The sequence below is a fragment of the Tupaia chinensis genome, unplaced genomic scaffold, assembly GCF_000334495.1.
Source record: "Tupaia chinensis unplaced genomic scaffold, TupChi_1.0 Scaffold000418_1, whole genome shotgun sequence".
Classification (NCBI taxonomy): domain Eukaryota; kingdom Metazoa; phylum Chordata; class Mammalia; order Scandentia; family Tupaiidae; genus Tupaia; species Tupaia belangeri.
Genome location: NW_006159923.1, coordinates 1,688,504 through 1,706,968, shown reverse-complemented (window position 1 = coordinate 1,706,968; position 18,465 = coordinate 1,688,504). Strand labels below are relative to the sequence as shown.

Genomic DNA, 18,465 nt, shown 5'->3' with positions numbered 1-18,465 from the left:
CTCTCTGTCTGTCTGGCGAGCACACGTGCCCTACAGTGTGCTTTCTTTCTCTCTGCCTCTGTCTCTCCTCTGAGTACAAGTGTCCTACACAAATAATCCCTCTCAAAACAAAACAAAACAAAAAAACACACACACAAAAAAACAAAACAAAAAAAAAACAGTAAATGGTGAGTTAAGGGTTCACAATGTGGGGACCAGCCTGTGGCCTGGTGGTTAAGACAGCTGGATCACACATGGCTGACTGGGCTGTTCGAGTCCTGGACCCAGTGGCTTGAGAAACAAAGTGGGCATGTATGCATGCCTAAAATCTTGAAAGGGGGAGAAGTGGAGAAGGGACTGCAGTGTGACCATTCCTTATGGGAGATGCTTTCCCTTCCCCCCCCCCCAGCAAGTATACACATCCTTTGGCAAAAATTAAAAACAAACAAACAAACAAACAAAATTCACAATGTGGGCTGGTCCCTGATCCCACATGGTCAACCACAAAGTTTGAGTCTCAGACCTGGTGGCTTGAGAAACACACAGGACATGTGTGCATGCACGCCCCAAATCCCCAAAACAGGGAGGGATGAAGAAGGGATTGCGGCATGACCATGCCCCAAGGGAGGGTGCTTTCTCCTCTCTCTCTCTCTGGTAAGCACATGTGCTCTCTGATAAATGACAAAAATCACACAATGCAGTAGTCTGGGTCCATGCTCTTCACGGAAGCCTGCACCATCCTGGACACATTGGTTCCCTGCTCCAGGATGGGGGACCCCCAAGTCAGAGCAGCAAGGAGGGCTGGCATTGGCAGAGCTCCTTCCCAGACCATGGCCTGGCACATTGTTCTGTTTTTTTGTTTGTTTGTTTTTACCCGTTCTCTCTTTTCAACCTCATGGTCACCCTATGAAGTCACTTGAAGAAAGGGTTTCTGAGACCCTAGGAGGGCTCAAGGTAGACAGATGAGACAGAAAGATTAGCAGCTGCCCAGTGCCACAGGGTTGACAGGAAACGAGTGACTGCTAATGGGTACTTTTTGGGAAGCTGAAAATGTTTCAAAACTGATGGTGGTGATGAGTACACAACTGTGGGTTTTGGGGTTTTTTTTAGAGTTTGTTTGTTTGTTTGTTTGCTTTTTGCTATAGGGCGCATGTGCTCCCCAGAGACAGAAAGACACAGACACAGAAAGTGAGAAATCACCCCGGGGGGGAGGGGCAGGGGTGGTGGCCATGCCACAGTCCCTTCTCCATTCTCCTCTCAGGATCTTGGGCACGTATGCACATGTACACAGGGTGAATTTCAAGCTGCCAGGCCCGATACTAGAACCACCGTTGGCCATGTGGGAGTCAAGCAATGTAACCATTATGCCATCTGCTGGTCCCAGATATTCTAAAAAATGGTGTACACTTTAAATGCAATTATATGTGAATTATATCTTGATAAAACTGTGTGGGGTTATTTTGTGTGTGTGTGTGTTTTGGGGGGAGGTTGGGGTTTTCTTTTTTTAAAAAGGGGCCACATGGTAGGAAGTAGCAGCGGTGGAATTTCAATAAGCTTCAAATCCCAAACTTTGAAACCACCGTTGGCCTCTTGTTCTCTCTGCTCGCACATCCCATTATTGGCAAGCAACATAAACGGCAAGGCACGAGCTCCCACTTCTCTCCCTCCCCGCATCTGAACAGCGCACCCTCCTAGGCAGCCTCCTGGCCTCCCCGCTTACTCCTACAGACGTCTCCACAGAGCCCCACAGAGCCGCCAGAGGGATCTTTGGAAAGCCCTCCTGTCAGATCATTTCCCTCTTTTGTTCAGAAGCCCCCGATGGCTTAAAATTAGAATCCACTTACAATTTAGATTTGACCCTTGCCCACTTCTCCTGCCTCACTGCACACCAGCTACACTTTCCCCCCTCGCTGCCCCAAACACACTCCCCCTGCAGGCCTTTGCCCTGGACTTCCTCTGCCCTGGAATACTGTCTCAGGGATCAGCCACTCACGGGACTTGCTCTCTAATTCCATCCAGGGCTCTGCTCAAATGTATGCACCACTGTTCCAGATTGGCCTGCCCTGACTTCCCAGTCTAGCCTAGCCAGCCTGCAGCTCTTTAACTCTTGACATGCTTTTTTTTCAGAGTACTTTGGTCCACCTGATCCAGAACATAGGTCTTTTCTAGGGGGAGAGATTTTGCTATAGGGCATGTGTGCTAGCCGGAGAGAGAGAAAGCAAGAAATCACTTCCCAGGGGGGATGGCCATGCCACAGTCCCTTCTCCATCTCCTTACAGGATTTTAGGTGCACACTCTCTCTCTCTCTCTCTCTCTCTTTCTCTCTCTCTCTCTCTCTCTCTCTCTCTCTCACACACACACACACACACACACGGTGTGAGTTCTAAGCCACCAGGTCCAGGACTCACAATGCCGTCAACTCCGTGGGAGTCAGGCGACATAACCATTATGCCATCTGCTGGTCCCCGTGTCTTTTTTTTTAAGTTTGTTTATTTAATTTCTTTCATGAGAGCACAGGAGACAGCCCACACAAGAGAAACAACGAGACAGGCACTCTCAACAGTGTCTCGTCACACCATTACTCCCTTCCCCGGTCCCCCAGGCAGCCAGGATCTTGGGGGCAAACACCGTTCGTGTACTAGGTCAACCAGGCCATGGGGTGCGTGCTGCAAGTTGGGCCTTTGTTATCTGTCTCCACCCGCCACCCCTAGACTATAACATCCCTTAGGGCAGGGCCTTTATCCTCTATCCCTAGATTTAGATCAATGCCTGGATGTGGCAGTCACTCAAAAATTGAGATGAAGCTGATGCCACAGCCTGCTCAGTGACCTAAGATAATCTAGCAAAATCCACCATGCCAGGTCTGTGTCACTGCTCACCTTAAATTCACTTATTTGTAAATGCCAGCAATGCCGATCAGACTAAGCACAGACCAAGCACTCTGGACAGACACGGTCCATGGTGACAACCCATGACACAGAGCCCTAAACTCACATGTAAACCTCCAACTGACTGTACAAGATACATTTCAAAACCAATGGCAGTTTAAATTTCCTGCTCCCCAAAACAAGGGGGCCACCTTTCAGCCCCTTGCCCTGAAACATGCCTGGGCCTCATTCCCGGGGAACCAAAACCTCGGAGTCAAGCTCTAGTGGTCCTGGGATTCCCTGGGCAGTGAGCTGCACCGGGGAGAGCTCCTGGCACAATGGAATGCCAGCTAAACCCAGGACATCTGCATGAACAGCAGGCAAACTTGAAGCAGACACTTAGTGAAATTGCTTTCTGTGACCTCAACTAGAAATTACAGCACTTGAGGCTGGCTCATGGAGAAAATGCTTGACTATAAATAGGGCTGTGTTTAACTCCCCCTCACCTCTCCCCTGCCACACGCACGCACACGCACACACTCACACACATACCTAAAGGGCTGTCTTTCTACTCTCGGGATGTACCATGGAGTCAACGCCCTTCCCAGCCCTATTTTCTGTTCTCTCCGCAATCACTCCAGACTCTCGGGTTCCTTAACCACCAGGAACTCCCCATGTGCTTGTCCATGCAACCCTTTGTGTGCACTTCCCTTCTTCCCAGTGGGGAAAACCCTACTCGATCTCTGTGGCCTCTGCAAAGCCTCCCTCTACCTCTCCTGGCATGTGCTCCTTCCTGACAGACAACACTGTGTTGTAAGCTGGAGGTATCAATGACTACCCCACCATCAAACTCATCCAAGTGTCTAACTTAAAAGACAACAGAATGTGCCCTTACTGTGTAGCTGGAGAGACCAAAGCAAAGCAAAACAAACAAACAAACCAAAACAAACCACGAGTTGTAAAAAAGAATGAAAGGAAACAGAGTATGATGAGACACCACACAGCAAGGTAGAGATGGGAGAAAACCAGAACTGATGACTGGGGAAGGCTTCTCTGAGGAGGTGACATTAAATTGGTACTCAACGGATGAGGAGGAGGTAGCCAAGCAGAGTGGGGAGAAGTTTTCCTCCAGAAGGCACAGCACACGTGAAGGTGTGCAGATGCCAGGCAGGAACCAACGGAGGCCTGAGTGCCCCAGCCTCTGAGGGCTGCGAGAGCGCGTGAGGAGGGGGCTGGCCTTCCATAGACACCAACACTCTCAACGGTCAGCCTTTGTGTTTCTGCCTCCCCTTCCGTCAGAAGGACCACGGCACAGTTTACTCCTCTCCTTGGTGCCAGCGCAGAGCAAGACACAAGAGGGACTCAACAAGTGCCTGTGGGCTGTGCTGTGCCCAGATGGGCAGTGAGCCACCTCTCCCCCAGCCCAACAGCAAGTCCCCTAGTGGCTGGTCTAACTGAAGCACCTGGGGACGGGTAAACCACAAGGATGAAATGAGAGCAGCTGCAGGAGCTACAGTTATGTCCTCGACAAACACCACAGACAACCCAGTTGGCAGATGTGACCACCGCATGGACCCCAGAGACCAGATTCTCGGGGTAAATGTCGACCAGATGGCAACACCAGTACAAGTGGGCTTGCCAAAATCATGAGCCCCGAGACTTAAATTAGCAGCCTGTAGTCCAAAATAGTCGCCAAGATTTAGCAGTTTCTTCTTTTCAGTAATCCAGAAAATGAGAACAAACTCAGTGAGTCAGCGTCCAGCATGCCCAAGTGCCCTGTCTCCTGGCTCAACCCAGAGTCCTGAGATTTTCAAGAACACACAATTTTTCAAATCACATTTTGAACTCCAGCTCTCTGGTTAATGGGTTCTGAACTATCTAAAGCCAGTAATTATTCAGGCTAAACTAAACTATGGTATTAACTCTTTTGGAAGGAAAGGAGAGGAGGAGTAAAGGGACCTTCCATACTTTGGAGGCATCTTAAAAAGAAACACAACTATTGGGTCATCAGAAACGTCATGACACATTTTTAGAATTATTTTATTTAACCTCATTTATATATTTATTTTAATTTGACCAGAAGGGGACAGAGAGAGAGAGAAAGAGAGTGAGAGAGAAAGCAAGCTACCAGATCCAGGACTCAAACCATGGTCAGCCATGTGGGAGTCCAGCACCCTTAACCACCACACCACCTGCCGGCCCCAGTCATGACACACTTTTGCATAGGAAAACAGAAAAAAATACATCATGACTCTTCCAATGACCCGATAAGAAACGTATGCCCGAGTCACACAGGCCACAGGTCTTCCTTGTGCTCCTTAAATTTCTTCTTGGATATATTTTTGCCCTGTACTGTGGTCTTTCTTTTAAAAGAATTATTTAATTTTATTTATTCATTCATTTTATTTTAATTTGACCACAGAGAGACACACACAGAGAGACAGAGAGAGGCAAAGTAAGAAAGCTGCCGGGTCCGGGACTTGAATCGTGGTCAGCCATGTGGGAGTGTCCAGCACCTTAACCACCATGCCACCTGCTGGTCCCCTATGATCTTTTCTAAGTAGCTCTCCTTGCTTCCCTCTAGTGAGGACAAAAAGGGACAGCAAACACCTTGTTGGGAAATTTGACTTCTCTGTTCTGCAGGCCTTTGCAAATTCCCTTCCCTCCTCTTGCCCAGCTAAGCCCTGCCTCAAGATCTTACTATAAATATCTCTTCAGAAAGCTCTTCCCTATTTACACACCTCATCTAACCTGGGCCCCCCACTATGTGCTTACACTATCCTGTAATAGTACTTCACAGCATTTGTCCCAATTCCCAACTATGTATTCAGGTACATTTGGTTACCATTCATGACTCTTCCCATCCCACTAAATTTCAAGCTTCAAGTGGGCAGGAATCCTGTCACTGTAGTATTTATACATCCACTACCAAGAGCACCTTGGTATACAGTAGGGCCTCAATGTCTCAATGCATAGTGGTTAAATGGTTAGCAAATTTTCTTTCTTTCGTTTGTTTCCTTGTTTGTTTGCTATAGGGTGCTACTGCTTGCTGGAGCGAGAGACAGACAGAGAGACAGAGAACAAGAAATTACCCCCCAGGGGGCTGGCCATACCAAAATCCCTCCTCCTCATCTCCTCTTGGGATCTTGGGCATGTACACACACGCACCTGGCATGAGTTTCAAGCCACCAGGTCTAGGACTTGAAATGTCGTTGACTACGTGGGACTCCAGCAATGTAATCATTATGCCATCTGCCGGTCCCAGCAACTTTTCTTCAGGAATATTTTTTTTTAATTTTTGCCAGAGGGAACATGTGCTCACCAGAGAGAGACAGGGAGACAGTGAGAGACAAATAGGGAGAAAGCACCCCTCACTGGGAATGGTCACACTGTCACCCCTTCTCTTCCTCTCCATCTCTCCCTCTTTTCAGGATTTTGGGCACAAACACCCAATGTGTTTTTCAAGCCACCAGGTCTAGGGCTCGAACTGCACAGTCAGTCACGTAGGATCCAGCAGCCTTAGCCACCAGGCCATGGGCTATCCCTCTTCAGGATTTCCTAAAGTAGGTGTGCCCAATATAGACTTCTAGTTTCTTGGGTATACTCCGAACACAGGGCCTTACATAACAATGACCACATTGTTTTTTAAATGCCTGCTGTGGTCTACACACTGCGCTTGTTTGAAATGTATTGCTCATCTGCACAATGGTCTTGCAAGGTGGAGATTATCATTCCATTTTACAGACAAGGACTCAAGGCACAGAGAGAAATGAAATTCTTCATAGTCACAGAGCTAGTAAGCAGCAGGAACACCACTAGCCAGGCCCGGTTCAGAGTCCAGAGTCAGTGCTGCTTCTATTCAGTCCTGCTTCTCAACGAGGGTGCTCAACTCCCTAGGGCATGCTCTAGCAGGCCCAGGAGCAAGAGAAACCAAAGATACCATGTGGCCCAGGTTTGGTATTTTAGTTCCTGATGGCAAACAACATGAACTAGTTTTGTGCTAAAAAAAAAGATTTATGATTTTTTTTTTAAATATTAGTTTTTTGGCTATATGGAGAAAGAGATGGAGAGAAAGTGAGAAATCACCCCCTAGGGGATAGTCACACTGCAATCCCTTCTCCATTCTCCTCTGTGGATTTTGGGCATGCATGCACATGCACGCCTGGCATGTTTCTCAAGCCATCAGGTCCAGGACTTGAACTGCATAGTCAGCCATATAGGATCTAGCACTTTAACCTCCATGCCACCTGCTGGCCGTGTGTGTGTGTGTGTGTGTGTGTGTGTGTGTGTGTCTGTCTGTGTGTGTGTGTGTGTGTGTGTAAACATTTTTCCCAAGGTTTTTGCTACAGGGTGTGTGTTTGCTGGAGAGAGACAAATAGAGAGGGGAAGAAAGAAATCACTCCCACAAAGGGGATGGCCATGCAACAATCCCTTCTCCACCATCCTCTTAAGATTTTGGGCACACGCATATACACACCCAGTATTCTCTTCAAACCTCTGTATCTGGAACTTGAACTGCTCAGTCAGCTACATGGGATCCAGCTTCCTTAACCTCCATGTCACCTGCTGTCTAACCGCTCCCCCCCTCCCAAAAAAAAAGATATATTTTAAAGGAATTTAAAAAACAAAACACGAAAGTTAAATTTCATGCCTATTGCCCAGGTCTGTTTCAGGAAGCTCTATGGAAAAACACACAAGGCACTTAGTGGTCACTGTTTCTTTCTTCATTCTAAGTCCCTTTTTCTTGCTACAATATTTTTTAAATGCCAGAATCCTAATTCGATCTTTGTTTTCCACTCCCACCCTCCTTTTGCTAGAAAAAATTAAAATGTTTAAAGGAAATGGCAGTGTGTCAGCCACAGGCATCCATTTTCAAAAGCAATAATCATTTACGTGGACACCTTTTCGTAGGTACAATAAATCTGATTGATTTTTATTACACATCTCAGTTTAGAATCACTTTTACATTCCTAGACAAAGAGATGATACAAATAAATATCAATTGTAAAACTTAGAGCCCCAAGTATTGGCATATTCTTTGTCTCAAGGTAGCCAAGAGAAGGTCAAGATCAATAGTAACTCCAAGGAGCCATAAAGCCCACTGCCTCCTGCCTGCCCAGGATCCTTTCATAAATAACCTCAAAAGCATTTCATCTGAGAAACAAGGGCGGAGAGAAGGGTGGCAGACTTCTGAACAGTACAAGACAAAGTCTCGCGTGATGGACAGTAGCCAGGCCCACTGTTCTTACCCAGTTCCCTCTGAGCATTTTTAGTATGGCTTTTAGAGTGTATCAATACCCCCGTTTTCATCCGCCGATGGTGGTTCAGATGGTCCAGGGTACTGTTCGCAGCATACCTCAACCTCAAGTGGGAAATGAGAGGCAGAACTGATATCCCATGTTAACAGGGAATCGACACTTCTCAGAAACTTGGCAACGATTCTACATTCAGTGAGGGAGGCCCTACGAGAGCCAGACAAGAAAAGCGGAGAGTGGCCTTTCCTGAGCTGCAGAGCTCCCGGGCGCCCTTGGTCACGGAGGTGTGGGTGGAGCGATTCAAGCAGCATGCAGGCGTCAGACAGGAGCAATCCAACATCGGCTCAGTCTTAAGAAAGTGCTTTCATGCCTATGATCTGTGGCCTTGGGTTCTGGATCCACGGGTCTGAGAGACGTGTGACTTTAAATACGATGCCAGATACATTCTACTGATCAGAGCAAAAAAGGGTCTGATAAGGCTTGCACACACAGTCTCAAACTCCTTCTCCCAGAATGAGCTTCTTAGATCTGGTTAGGCTTGCTTTCAGAATTCACTAGCTGCTGCTGGGAGGAAGGCCCTAGGAGGGCTCGGAACATTCTAGCATGACTACAGACAGGAAAACCTGGTCCCTTGGTGGGGTTGGTAGGTCCTCTATGCATCTGGCTCAATTCAGAACCCAAAGCAGCAGCTCTCTGGTGGCAGCAGGACATTTTACTATCTGCCCTTTTCAAAGATTTCTCGGATTCACTCTGAGAGAAGAAAAGCACCAGAGACTGTTGGGAGAGGGCCAGCTTCATCTCCAAGGGGGTGTTCCTTTACTTTGTTTCTACAGAGCACCCCACAAACACAGCTGAGCATAGGGCGGGCTTGTTTTAATTAACCACGCCTGGCAACTTGGCTTCCTTCTTTCGCCTTCTTAGAAAAGCTCCATGTGTCACTTAACCACCCTCGGTCAGAATAGCCACCTCAAGACATCAGTATTAAGATACAATATTATCTGCAGTTTTTAACTCTCAGATTCGCTACATGAGTATTTGCAGCCTACAGAATTCAGACTAGCTTTGAAGAAACGTGGTGTGAGGGACACACATAACCAGCAGATGACCATCTTAGCCTATGCACCATCCTATTTAAACAGGCAAAGTCTCACTAAGAAAGAAGCAGGGTTTGCTCCTGAGAAAAAGATGAGGGAAGGCTCCATCTGCTCTGGGAATTGTTGAGGCGGGTCCTGGGCTCAGAAAGAATGATGACTAAGGAGACAAGCCACTGGACAACAGATCTCCACTCTGCAGAATATTAAGACATTGCACTCAGTACCTCCTTCCCACAGGTTCTGATCCAGAAATGTGCCCTGGGAACTAAGCAGCTGAGTTAAAACTCGAAGCCCACCTGAGTCACTACCTTCCTGAAGCACCATGCCAGCAAGGTGCGCCAGTGTGGCAGACCTGGGGACTCCTACTGTGCCCTCAGGCGTGGCTCATGGACTCAGACACCCATGTGGGAGCGCTTCCAGCCTGGATTAGTCATTCAGTGGGCCTTTAACACAGACTAAAGGCAACAACTGCACATTCATGTAGCTCTAAAATTGGGCAAGTTCTTGGTCTCTACCTCTCTCTTCAGACACACATGGACGCACTCACAGAACACAAATACCATTGTGCTTGCACACCCACACACTCTTATGAGCTTCTCTTGGGGAGGGCGGGATGAGTAACATTCACCTAATAACCAACATAAAACAAAGCTTTGAGTCTCAATAATACAAGTAACTAAAACTCACAAACCAAACTAGTATATGTAAACGGGAATTGTGAACATTCTCCTCTGAGCCTGTTCAACCACACAGCCGCTCCTCATTAGCATCTTAGGCTCTGCCGGGGACGGGCCACCGTTCTAGGAGTCAGTGAGTTCCTACTGAAGGCAGGCAGGATTTCTTTGCTTCCATCTGTTTTGCTTTCCCTTCCTTCTGCACTGAGTCTCCCTCCAGCCTCCATCTCTGCGTCTGCCTAGTTACTCTTCTCTCTACACCAGTATGGAACAAAATGGGCAATTAAAAAATGCCCCGTGCGTCTCTTCCCCTAAGTCTAGTCTTACCAGAGAAGGAAGAGCCAGCCTCCCTTCTCCCATCAAACAGGCCCACTGCAGAGCACACGCTGGAGGCAGAGGATAGGCCTACGCAAGGATGCTCAGAGTATGAGCGCATGAGAAAATATGGTGACATGAAGAGTAAAGGGACACGGTGTATAAAATGGCACCGGCTTACAGACTTAGGTCTTTGACAGGATGGTCACGGTTTTGAGGTTTTTAAAGAAGCTGTTTCCCTAAACTCTCTCCAAAGAGACAAAGAGAATGTTTTTTTCTATTGCTTTCCACATTGAATTCTTCTGGAACAGAAATTAGAAGCAATTTCCTCATTCGGCAGATCCCAAAGACAGATTCAGTTCTTCCTGATGCTCAGGGAAGCAAGATCACTGATCATGCCCACCTGGGGCTTGGATCCAAATAAGATTTCTCATTTCTCCCTACAAAACAGGCACCGATTCATGTTCTAGGGCTTTCACTTTCCAACCACACTGTTACTTTGTCCTGAGGCTCCAAAGATGTGGTCCTGCTAAGGTGACTTCGATCTCTGCCTGACTGTTTCACAAGAAGGGAGCCCAGTGTAAAGAACAGGCTAGAAAAGGAGAGGGAAGAGGAAGGGAGGGCAGGGGATGGGGGAAAAGAAGGCAAGGGAGAAGGGAAGCAAGGTCACTGGTCATTCTCTTGCTTTCCACTTGGACATCGCACTTTACCTTACCCATGCATTTCTGAGATGCTAATTAGAAGATGTTTCCCAGAGGAGCTGAGTGCCAGGTTGGGACCAGCACGTTCAACCAGATTAAGTTGGTTCATCTGCAAAGAGGCCATCGCTTCTCCTCAGGGGAATGGTTCTGAGTATGGGCTCAAGTCCTCTCTGCAGCTGTTTGCTCATCTCTTCTCTCAGAAGGCAAATGCTGTTGATGCCCTGGGAGAGGAACTGGCTTTACTTTGGAACCAGCCCCCGAGACTGTGGGTAAAGCTGAGATGCAGGGGTTCCTGAGGAAGAAGAGGAGGATCCCGACTTCCTTCCACTTTTAGGCCTGCAAAAGTGAAACACATGCTCACATTACATGTCCCCATCTCTGAAAAGCAAGTGCCATTAACATTTCAAGGTGGTCTTTCTTCAATGGCCTGCAAACTAGGGTATTTTCATCTAGAAAACCACTGGATTGGCACAGCATGGCCCTCTGTGCTCTGCCAACAGAGGTGTGAAACCCGAGTAAGGGACTCTTGATGCTCAACAACTGTTCTTCCACCAAAATAAAATCTTGGTCATCTCCCAAGTGGTTTAAAAATATACAGGAATTTTGCAGGTAAAACTTCTGTTTACAAAGACCCAGGTCTGAACTCTGACTCTGCCGCTTACTTGCTAGGTTTCCTTGAACCTGGTTACTTTCTCAAATCCTCTAAGTCTGTTTTCTCAGTCTTTAAAATGGGACTGATTACAATATTTACTGTATAAATTTTTGCAGAAAATCATTAAGAGAATTCTTAGAAAGAACTGTGACCTTGCTGGCACCTGGTGGGGACTGAAGGATTGACCCCTACATTCCACTAAAACACATGCTCCTCACAGGCAGGGACTGGCTGCATTAGATCTTCTGATACTCAGTGGACCTGGCATAGTGTCTCACAGGGGCAAATGACACACATAGGAGGAGTACGGCAACATTTTCTAGTGTGTTCTGCAAAGTGTTACAGGATAAACAAGCACTCTTGCCACTCTACCTTGGTTTCTCTTTGTTCAAACATGTTCTGTTCAAACACAGGTATCGAAAGTCACTCACCTAGCCTTGGATTTCTTATTTGCAGTGCTTTCAAAGGATGACGCATCCACCTGTATCTCATCTTCATCCTGCAGTGCTGCATCCAATGCGGCCTGAACCTTGGGGGCAATGGCAGGGCCCTCGTAGTCTCTGGTGGTCCGGCTGGGCATGTCTAGTTCTAGCAGGACAATGTTTTCTGCCTGCAAAAGCACAGCCATCACCATCTGGATAGATCTCCAGAGAGCACGAGCAGTCTATACCCCTCGAAGAACAGAACTGCCAATCTGTGTGCCGTTCGGAGCCTACCAAGAGCCTGCCTAAAGGTGATACACAGTTAAGCACCACATAACAATGCTCCAGTCAACTTTGTCCATGTACATGACAGTGGAGCAGTAGGTTATGCCATACAGCCTAGGCGTGAAAAGGCATGGTAATTGCGGTTTGAATCCCCTGCCTGAAACATACCAGGCACACACACCAATGCCCAAGATCTGACGGGCTGGAGAACTAAAAGAAGGGAATCATGGCGTGACCAGATCCTGAGGAGAGTGTTCATTTCTCTCCCTCACTCTCTCACTTTCATGTGTGTGTATGTTGTTTCATGAATTGAAAAAAAAAAAAAGAGAGAGAGAGACAGAGAGAAAGAAAGCGAGAAATAACCCCCCAGGGGAAGGGGATGGCCACACTGCAATCCCTTCTCCTCTATTCTCCTCTCGGGATCTTGAGTACCCACACATGCACCCAGCATGAGTTTAAGCCACCAGGAACGGGACTTGAACCACGGTCGACTACATGGGAGTCCAGTGACATAGCCATTATGCTAAATGCTAGTCCCAATCTCTTCAGGTTTCTAAAGAGCACACAGAGGGGGACCTTCAAGTGGCATGGTGGTTAAAGGTGCTATACTCCCACATGGCCAACCACAATTCAAGTCCTTGACCTGGTGGCTTGCTTTCTCACTTTCCTTCTCTCTCTCTCTCTCTCTGATCAAACTGGAAACTACTACTACTAATAAAGTTAAATAAAATAATTCTTTTTAAAAAAATCAGGTTCCCCGTTGATAGTTATAAATCATATGGGTTTGTTGGGAAAGTCATGATGATGCAATTTTGCATAGAAAAACATAAAACAAAATACACCATGACTTTTCTGACAACCCAATAGATAAGTAAAAAGGAAAATTTTAAATTTAGTATACTTCTGCCATGACTTTTCTGACAACCCAATAGATAAGTAAAAAGGAAAAATTTTAAATTTAGTATACTTCTGCCAGTCAGAGAGAACCAGTTTACATTTCTATATCTTTTATACCAGGTTTTTTTTTTTTTAAGAGAGATTTTTTCCTATAGGGCTCATGCACTTGCTGGAGAGACACAACAGAGAGAGACAGAGAGACAGAAAACAAGAAATCATCCCACAAAGGGGATGGCCATGCTGCAGTCCCTTCTCTTCCATTCTCCTCTCAGGATGTTGAGTGCGCACGCACATGCGCCCAGAGTGAGCTTCAAATCACCAGGTCTGGTACTCAAACCGCTGTAGGCTACATGGTTTTACATAATCATCTCACCATCTGCTGGTCCCTACACCAGATTTTTTAATATATACGCTTCCACTACAAGTTGTTGTGTAACTGAACACTGTGTCTCCCACTTTGCTCACTCACCAGCTACCTAACCTTTAGGCAACAGAACTAACTGTGTAAAGTAGACAGAGCTCCATTAAAAAGAGCAGCCGAGCACTGATGCAGCACCTGGCATGCAGCACGTGCTCATAAACAAGCTCTTATGGCATTTTTATTGGAAAATACTCTGGGGTTATTAAATGGTCTGCAGTTACATCACTTTCAAAGACTACAACATGACTGGCACTAATTATGTTTAACAGGGATACAGAGCTTCTTCTGCTCAGGCCCATCTTCTGTCAAAGACATCTACGTTCTTTGCAATCTTCCCACAGAACCATTTTTTTTTGGGGGGGGGGAGAGGTTTTTGCTATAGGGCGCATGCACTCACCAGAAAGACAGAGAAAGACAGAGAGACAGAAAGCGAGAAATCACCCCCCGGGGGACGGCCACACCGCAATCCCTTCTCCATTCTCCTCTCGAGATCTTAGGCACACATGCACATGCATCCAGCGTGAGTTTAAGCCACCGGGTCTGGGACTCAAACTGCAGTAGGCTACATGGGAGTCCAGCAACGTAGCCATTGCACCCAACTGCTGGTCCCATCCCACAGAGCCATTTTGAAGCCTATTGCTAATGCTTACTGGCCATTGTAAATGGGATGTTTACACTCTGCTCTGCTCCTCATCTTGATACTCTAGATCTCATTCTATATTATCTTTTCATTATTTATTTGTTACTATTATTATTTTAATTTGTTTCTATATTTAGTTACTATTGTTACTGTTATAAATGTTTTTAAAGTACCTCTGGAAAGAGTTTTTTAATTGTGAGATTTTGCAAAACAAGGCCTAAAGGTTTACATAAATCTAAATTCTTCCAAAACACAGGAGAAAAACCCAAGGACACCCTTCTCACCCTGTATCGGGCCTCTGGACGAATCATCATGGACATTCTTGCATGTTGGCTCAATGGTCTCTTATATCCCACAGCTGAGACAGGCCGCTTCATCATCTGCTGATTCCTGGAAAGGGACTGCAGGGGTTAAAGCCTGGCTAGAGTACGTATCACAGCCCCAGATCAGCCCTGTGGAAAAGCACTCGGAAGATTCTGAGTCAGATAGGCCTGAAGCAAGTAACTCCCGGACTGAGGGCTGACATAAGTGGGGCAGGAGCTGCTGATATTTTCTGCCTGAGTTGCTTTCTGATTCAGAAGTGTGTGTCATGCATATTTTAAGCTGGAAGGAATCTCAGCCATCATCCAGTTCTTAGACAGCAGACATGAAGCATAGCTGTCAACACTCCCCACCCTTGTATCCTTGGCAGACATGTCCCATCTTTTCAGCATCACACCGAGAATGCCTCAGCACTATCTGTCAGACTGACGCACACCTCTGCACTGCCCCTCATCTGGCTTAGTACACTTTACTGGACAGCGAGGGAAACGCAAAAGTGGGCAAAGGTCACTGCTTCACTGATGACAGTCTCCCAGTTCCTAATACCTCACACATCACCAAACTTTTACCTTTGGGACCTATGGCACACACAAAACCAGAAATGCAATAGGTTCTGATCTTAAATAAATCAATCTATGTCCTTACTATACCTTTTTGGCCAGTCTGGCTTATCAATATTCTTTCCCCTTTCCCCACCTGAAAATCTACTTAAAATCAGTTGTGACTTACTCTAGTCTGGTTATAGGATGTAATTTCCAATGATCTTCCTCTTCATCAAAGAAGGATCTATTCATAATTTTACTTTTTTCTTCCAGAGGAATGAAGTTCTCTATAATAAGATGCCTGTGAGAGTACACATAAAACAGTGAATACAGATAAGGAACACGAATGGAGTGTTGGCTATCTGAAATACAGACGTGAACGATACCCAATTCCTGCCTGAGATGAAGAGATAATGGTGCAGGGCCGGCCCCATAGTGCAGTGGTTAAGCACTGTGCACAAGGGACGGGATGCCAGTGCCTGGCTATGCACAGCTTGTACATGTACATACTCAGAATCCTAGTGGGATGGGAAAATGGAAGAAAAAGAACTGCAGCATGAACATGCCCTATTTGGTGATTTCTCTCTCCCTCTCTCTCTTTCTGGCAAGCACATGTGCCCTCTGGCAATTAAAAAAAAAAAAAAAAGAAGAAGAAGAAGAAGTAATGGTATAGCACTCTTAGGAATGACAGGTGCTAAGAATGGTCTGTCTGGGACCAGCTGAAGGCATAGTGGTTATGTTGCTGGACTCCCACATGGCCGACTGCAGTTCAAGTCCTGGACCTGGTAGCTTCAAAATCATGCCAGGCGAAGATGTATGCATGCCCAAGATCCCAGGAGGAGAATAGAAGAAAAAGGATTGTGGTGTGGCCAACGTCCCTGGTGGGGGGGGTGATTTCTCACTTTCCCTCTCACTGTATCTGTCTGTCTCTCTGGTGAGCACGCATGCCCTAAGGCAGGGAAAGAAAGAAGAAGAAAAAAAAAAAAAAAAAAAGAATGGTCTGTCCTTGAGGCCATCAGGTAGTGTGGTGGTTAAGATACTGGACTCCCACATAGCCAACCATGGTTTGAGTCCTGGACCTGGTGGTTTGCTTTCTCACTTTCCCTCTCACTATGTCTCTCTGGCTCTCTGGTGAGTGCACATGCCCTAAGGCAGAGAAAGAAAAAAGAAAAAAAATTAAAAATAAAAAAAAAAGATATGCCCTTAAAGCCAGCAGGTAGTGTGGTGGTTAAGATACTGGACTTCCACATGGCCAATTGTGGTTTGAATCCTGGACCTGGTGGTTTGAATCCTGGACCTTGCTTTCTTAATTTCCCTTTCTCTGTCTCTCTCTGGTGAGTGCACGTACCCTGTAGCAAATTTTAAAAAATAATAATAATTAAAAATAAATAATTTTTTAAAAAAGAATGATCTGTCCTAGGAACATGGAGCTGTTACTTCTGCACAGGGAGCTTTGTGGATATAATGGACTAAAAAGAGAGGCGATCCCTGGGCTACACTGGAGTGAGCGGCTGCCACCTGAAGTATCTTTTAGAGGACCTCTGGTGCTGCTAAACCAGGCTGTTAACTACTGCACACAGATCAGAAACTAAACTGCCCTCCCACCCCCCACCCCCGCTCCATGGCTTGTTGCCCAAGCTGGAAAACTTCCCATTTTAATGCACCAGGACAAAGAGTAGGCCCAAATAGATTTCAGGAGCTTTGACCATTGAGAATGAAGACCATTCCTGAGAAGAATCTCCTGGGCCTGACAAGTGCCTGGGAAACACATTAAACAGGAAACTGAAGCCCATGGCCTGTGGCTCTCAATGATGACCCCTGTCCTCTGCCACATCTCTGCCTTTACTCCTCCAAAACCTCAGGACAAAACAATGCCAAAGGGAGAGACACAGGACCAGCACCACAGAGGAATAGGGTACTATGAATAGGGTAACTCATAGTTTATTCAAAAGATATTTTTTTAAAAAAGGATGTAATAAGAAAAATTCCTGGGGGAAAAATACTTAAGGGAGATAATTTTTAAAAATTTTGTTTGACATTTCAGGATTTTTGAGCAAGATTTTTGCTACAGGACGTGTGCAATCACAGGAGAAACAGAAAGTGAGAAATCACTCTGCAGGGAGGATGGCCACAAATGCAATCCCTTCTCCATTTTTTTCTTGAGATTTTGGGCATGTACACACATGCACCTGGCATGAGTTTCAAGCCGCCAGGTATAGGATTCCTTCTTTTTCTGGTCAGTTTCCTTCCTACATTTAGGAAGCTCTCTCTGCTCTTAGAGTGCTTAACATGCTCAATACCCACATTAATTCTCTTGGCAAGAACCTTGCCCTTAACTTGTTTGTTTACAACACTGCCAATAGCACGCTGGGTAACAGTTTTGCCATGGCAACATTTGTGGGGCATTCCTTTTTGAACAGTACCCATACCCTTGATGTCTACAATATCACCTTTCTTGTAGATTCACATATATGTTGCCAAAGGAACCACTCCATGTTTCTTAAAAGGCCTAGAGAACATACATTGGGTGCCTCTCCTCTTTGTGTTCGTCATTTTGGTTAATTACTGGAAGATGGTGATTCTGGCCAAAAGGCTATTCGGGGGTATTATTAATATGTCGGTATACTTTGTTGTGATCTTTAAGAATTGTTTTATTTAAATTTATTTATTTATTTATGTATTTTAATTTGACCAGGAAGCGATAGAGAGAGAGAAAGTGAGAAAGCAGGCCACCAGGTCTGGGACTTGAACTGTGATAGGCCATGTGGGAGTCCAGTGCCCTTAACTACCACACCACCTGCTGATCCCAATGTTCTGATCCTTTTTCTGGGTATAAAGAGGACTGACACGTTTAATTTTCTTTCTTTTTTTTCTATTATGTTTTTGGCATAGGGCACTTGGACTCGCTGAAGAGAAACAAAGAGACAGAAAGTGAGAAGTCATTCCCCACCCCTACCCTAGGGAGAATGGCCATGCTGTCATCCTTTTTACTAAATTCTCCTCTCGGGATTTTGGAAGCACACGCACATGCACCTGCCGTCACTATTTTGTAGCCGCCAGGACCAAGGCTCACACCGCAATTGGCCAGGTGGGAGTCTAGCACCTTAACCACCATGCCACCTGCTGGCCACCCCGACACATTTAATTTTAAGGCCTCATTTCCAAATTAAAAACTTGGTCATTAAAATAATTCCTTTGGGGGCCAGCAGCTGGTGGTTAAGGTGCTGGACTCCCACACGGTCAACCACAATTTGAGTCCCAGACCCAGTGCCTTGAAAATGATGCCCTGCATGTGTGCTGAATGCCCCAAATCCTGAGATGAGAATGAAGGAGAAGAGATTGCGGTGTGGCCATCCCCCCTGGGGGGTGATTTCTCGCTTTCTGTCTCTCTGTCTCTGTC

The 18,465-nt window shown here is 46.2% G+C and overlaps 1 protein-coding gene across 1 annotated transcript in view; it reads right to left on the bottom strand.

Annotated features, from left to right (window-relative positions):
- Positions 1 to 7,495: 7,495 nt before the first annotated feature.
- KIF3B (kinesin family member 3B) overlaps positions 7,496 to 18,465 on the bottom strand; it is a 22,693-nt gene continuing 11,723 nt past the window's right edge. The window contains 4 exon segments of the mRNA XM_006154741.3: positions 7,496 to 11,221; positions 11,969 to 12,147; positions 14,487 to 14,592; positions 15,253 to 15,366. Coding sequence (XP_006154803.1) covers positions 11,125 to 11,221; positions 11,969 to 12,147; positions 14,487 to 14,592; positions 15,253 to 15,366 — 496 coding nt within the window. The 3' untranslated portion in view covers positions 7,496 to 11,124.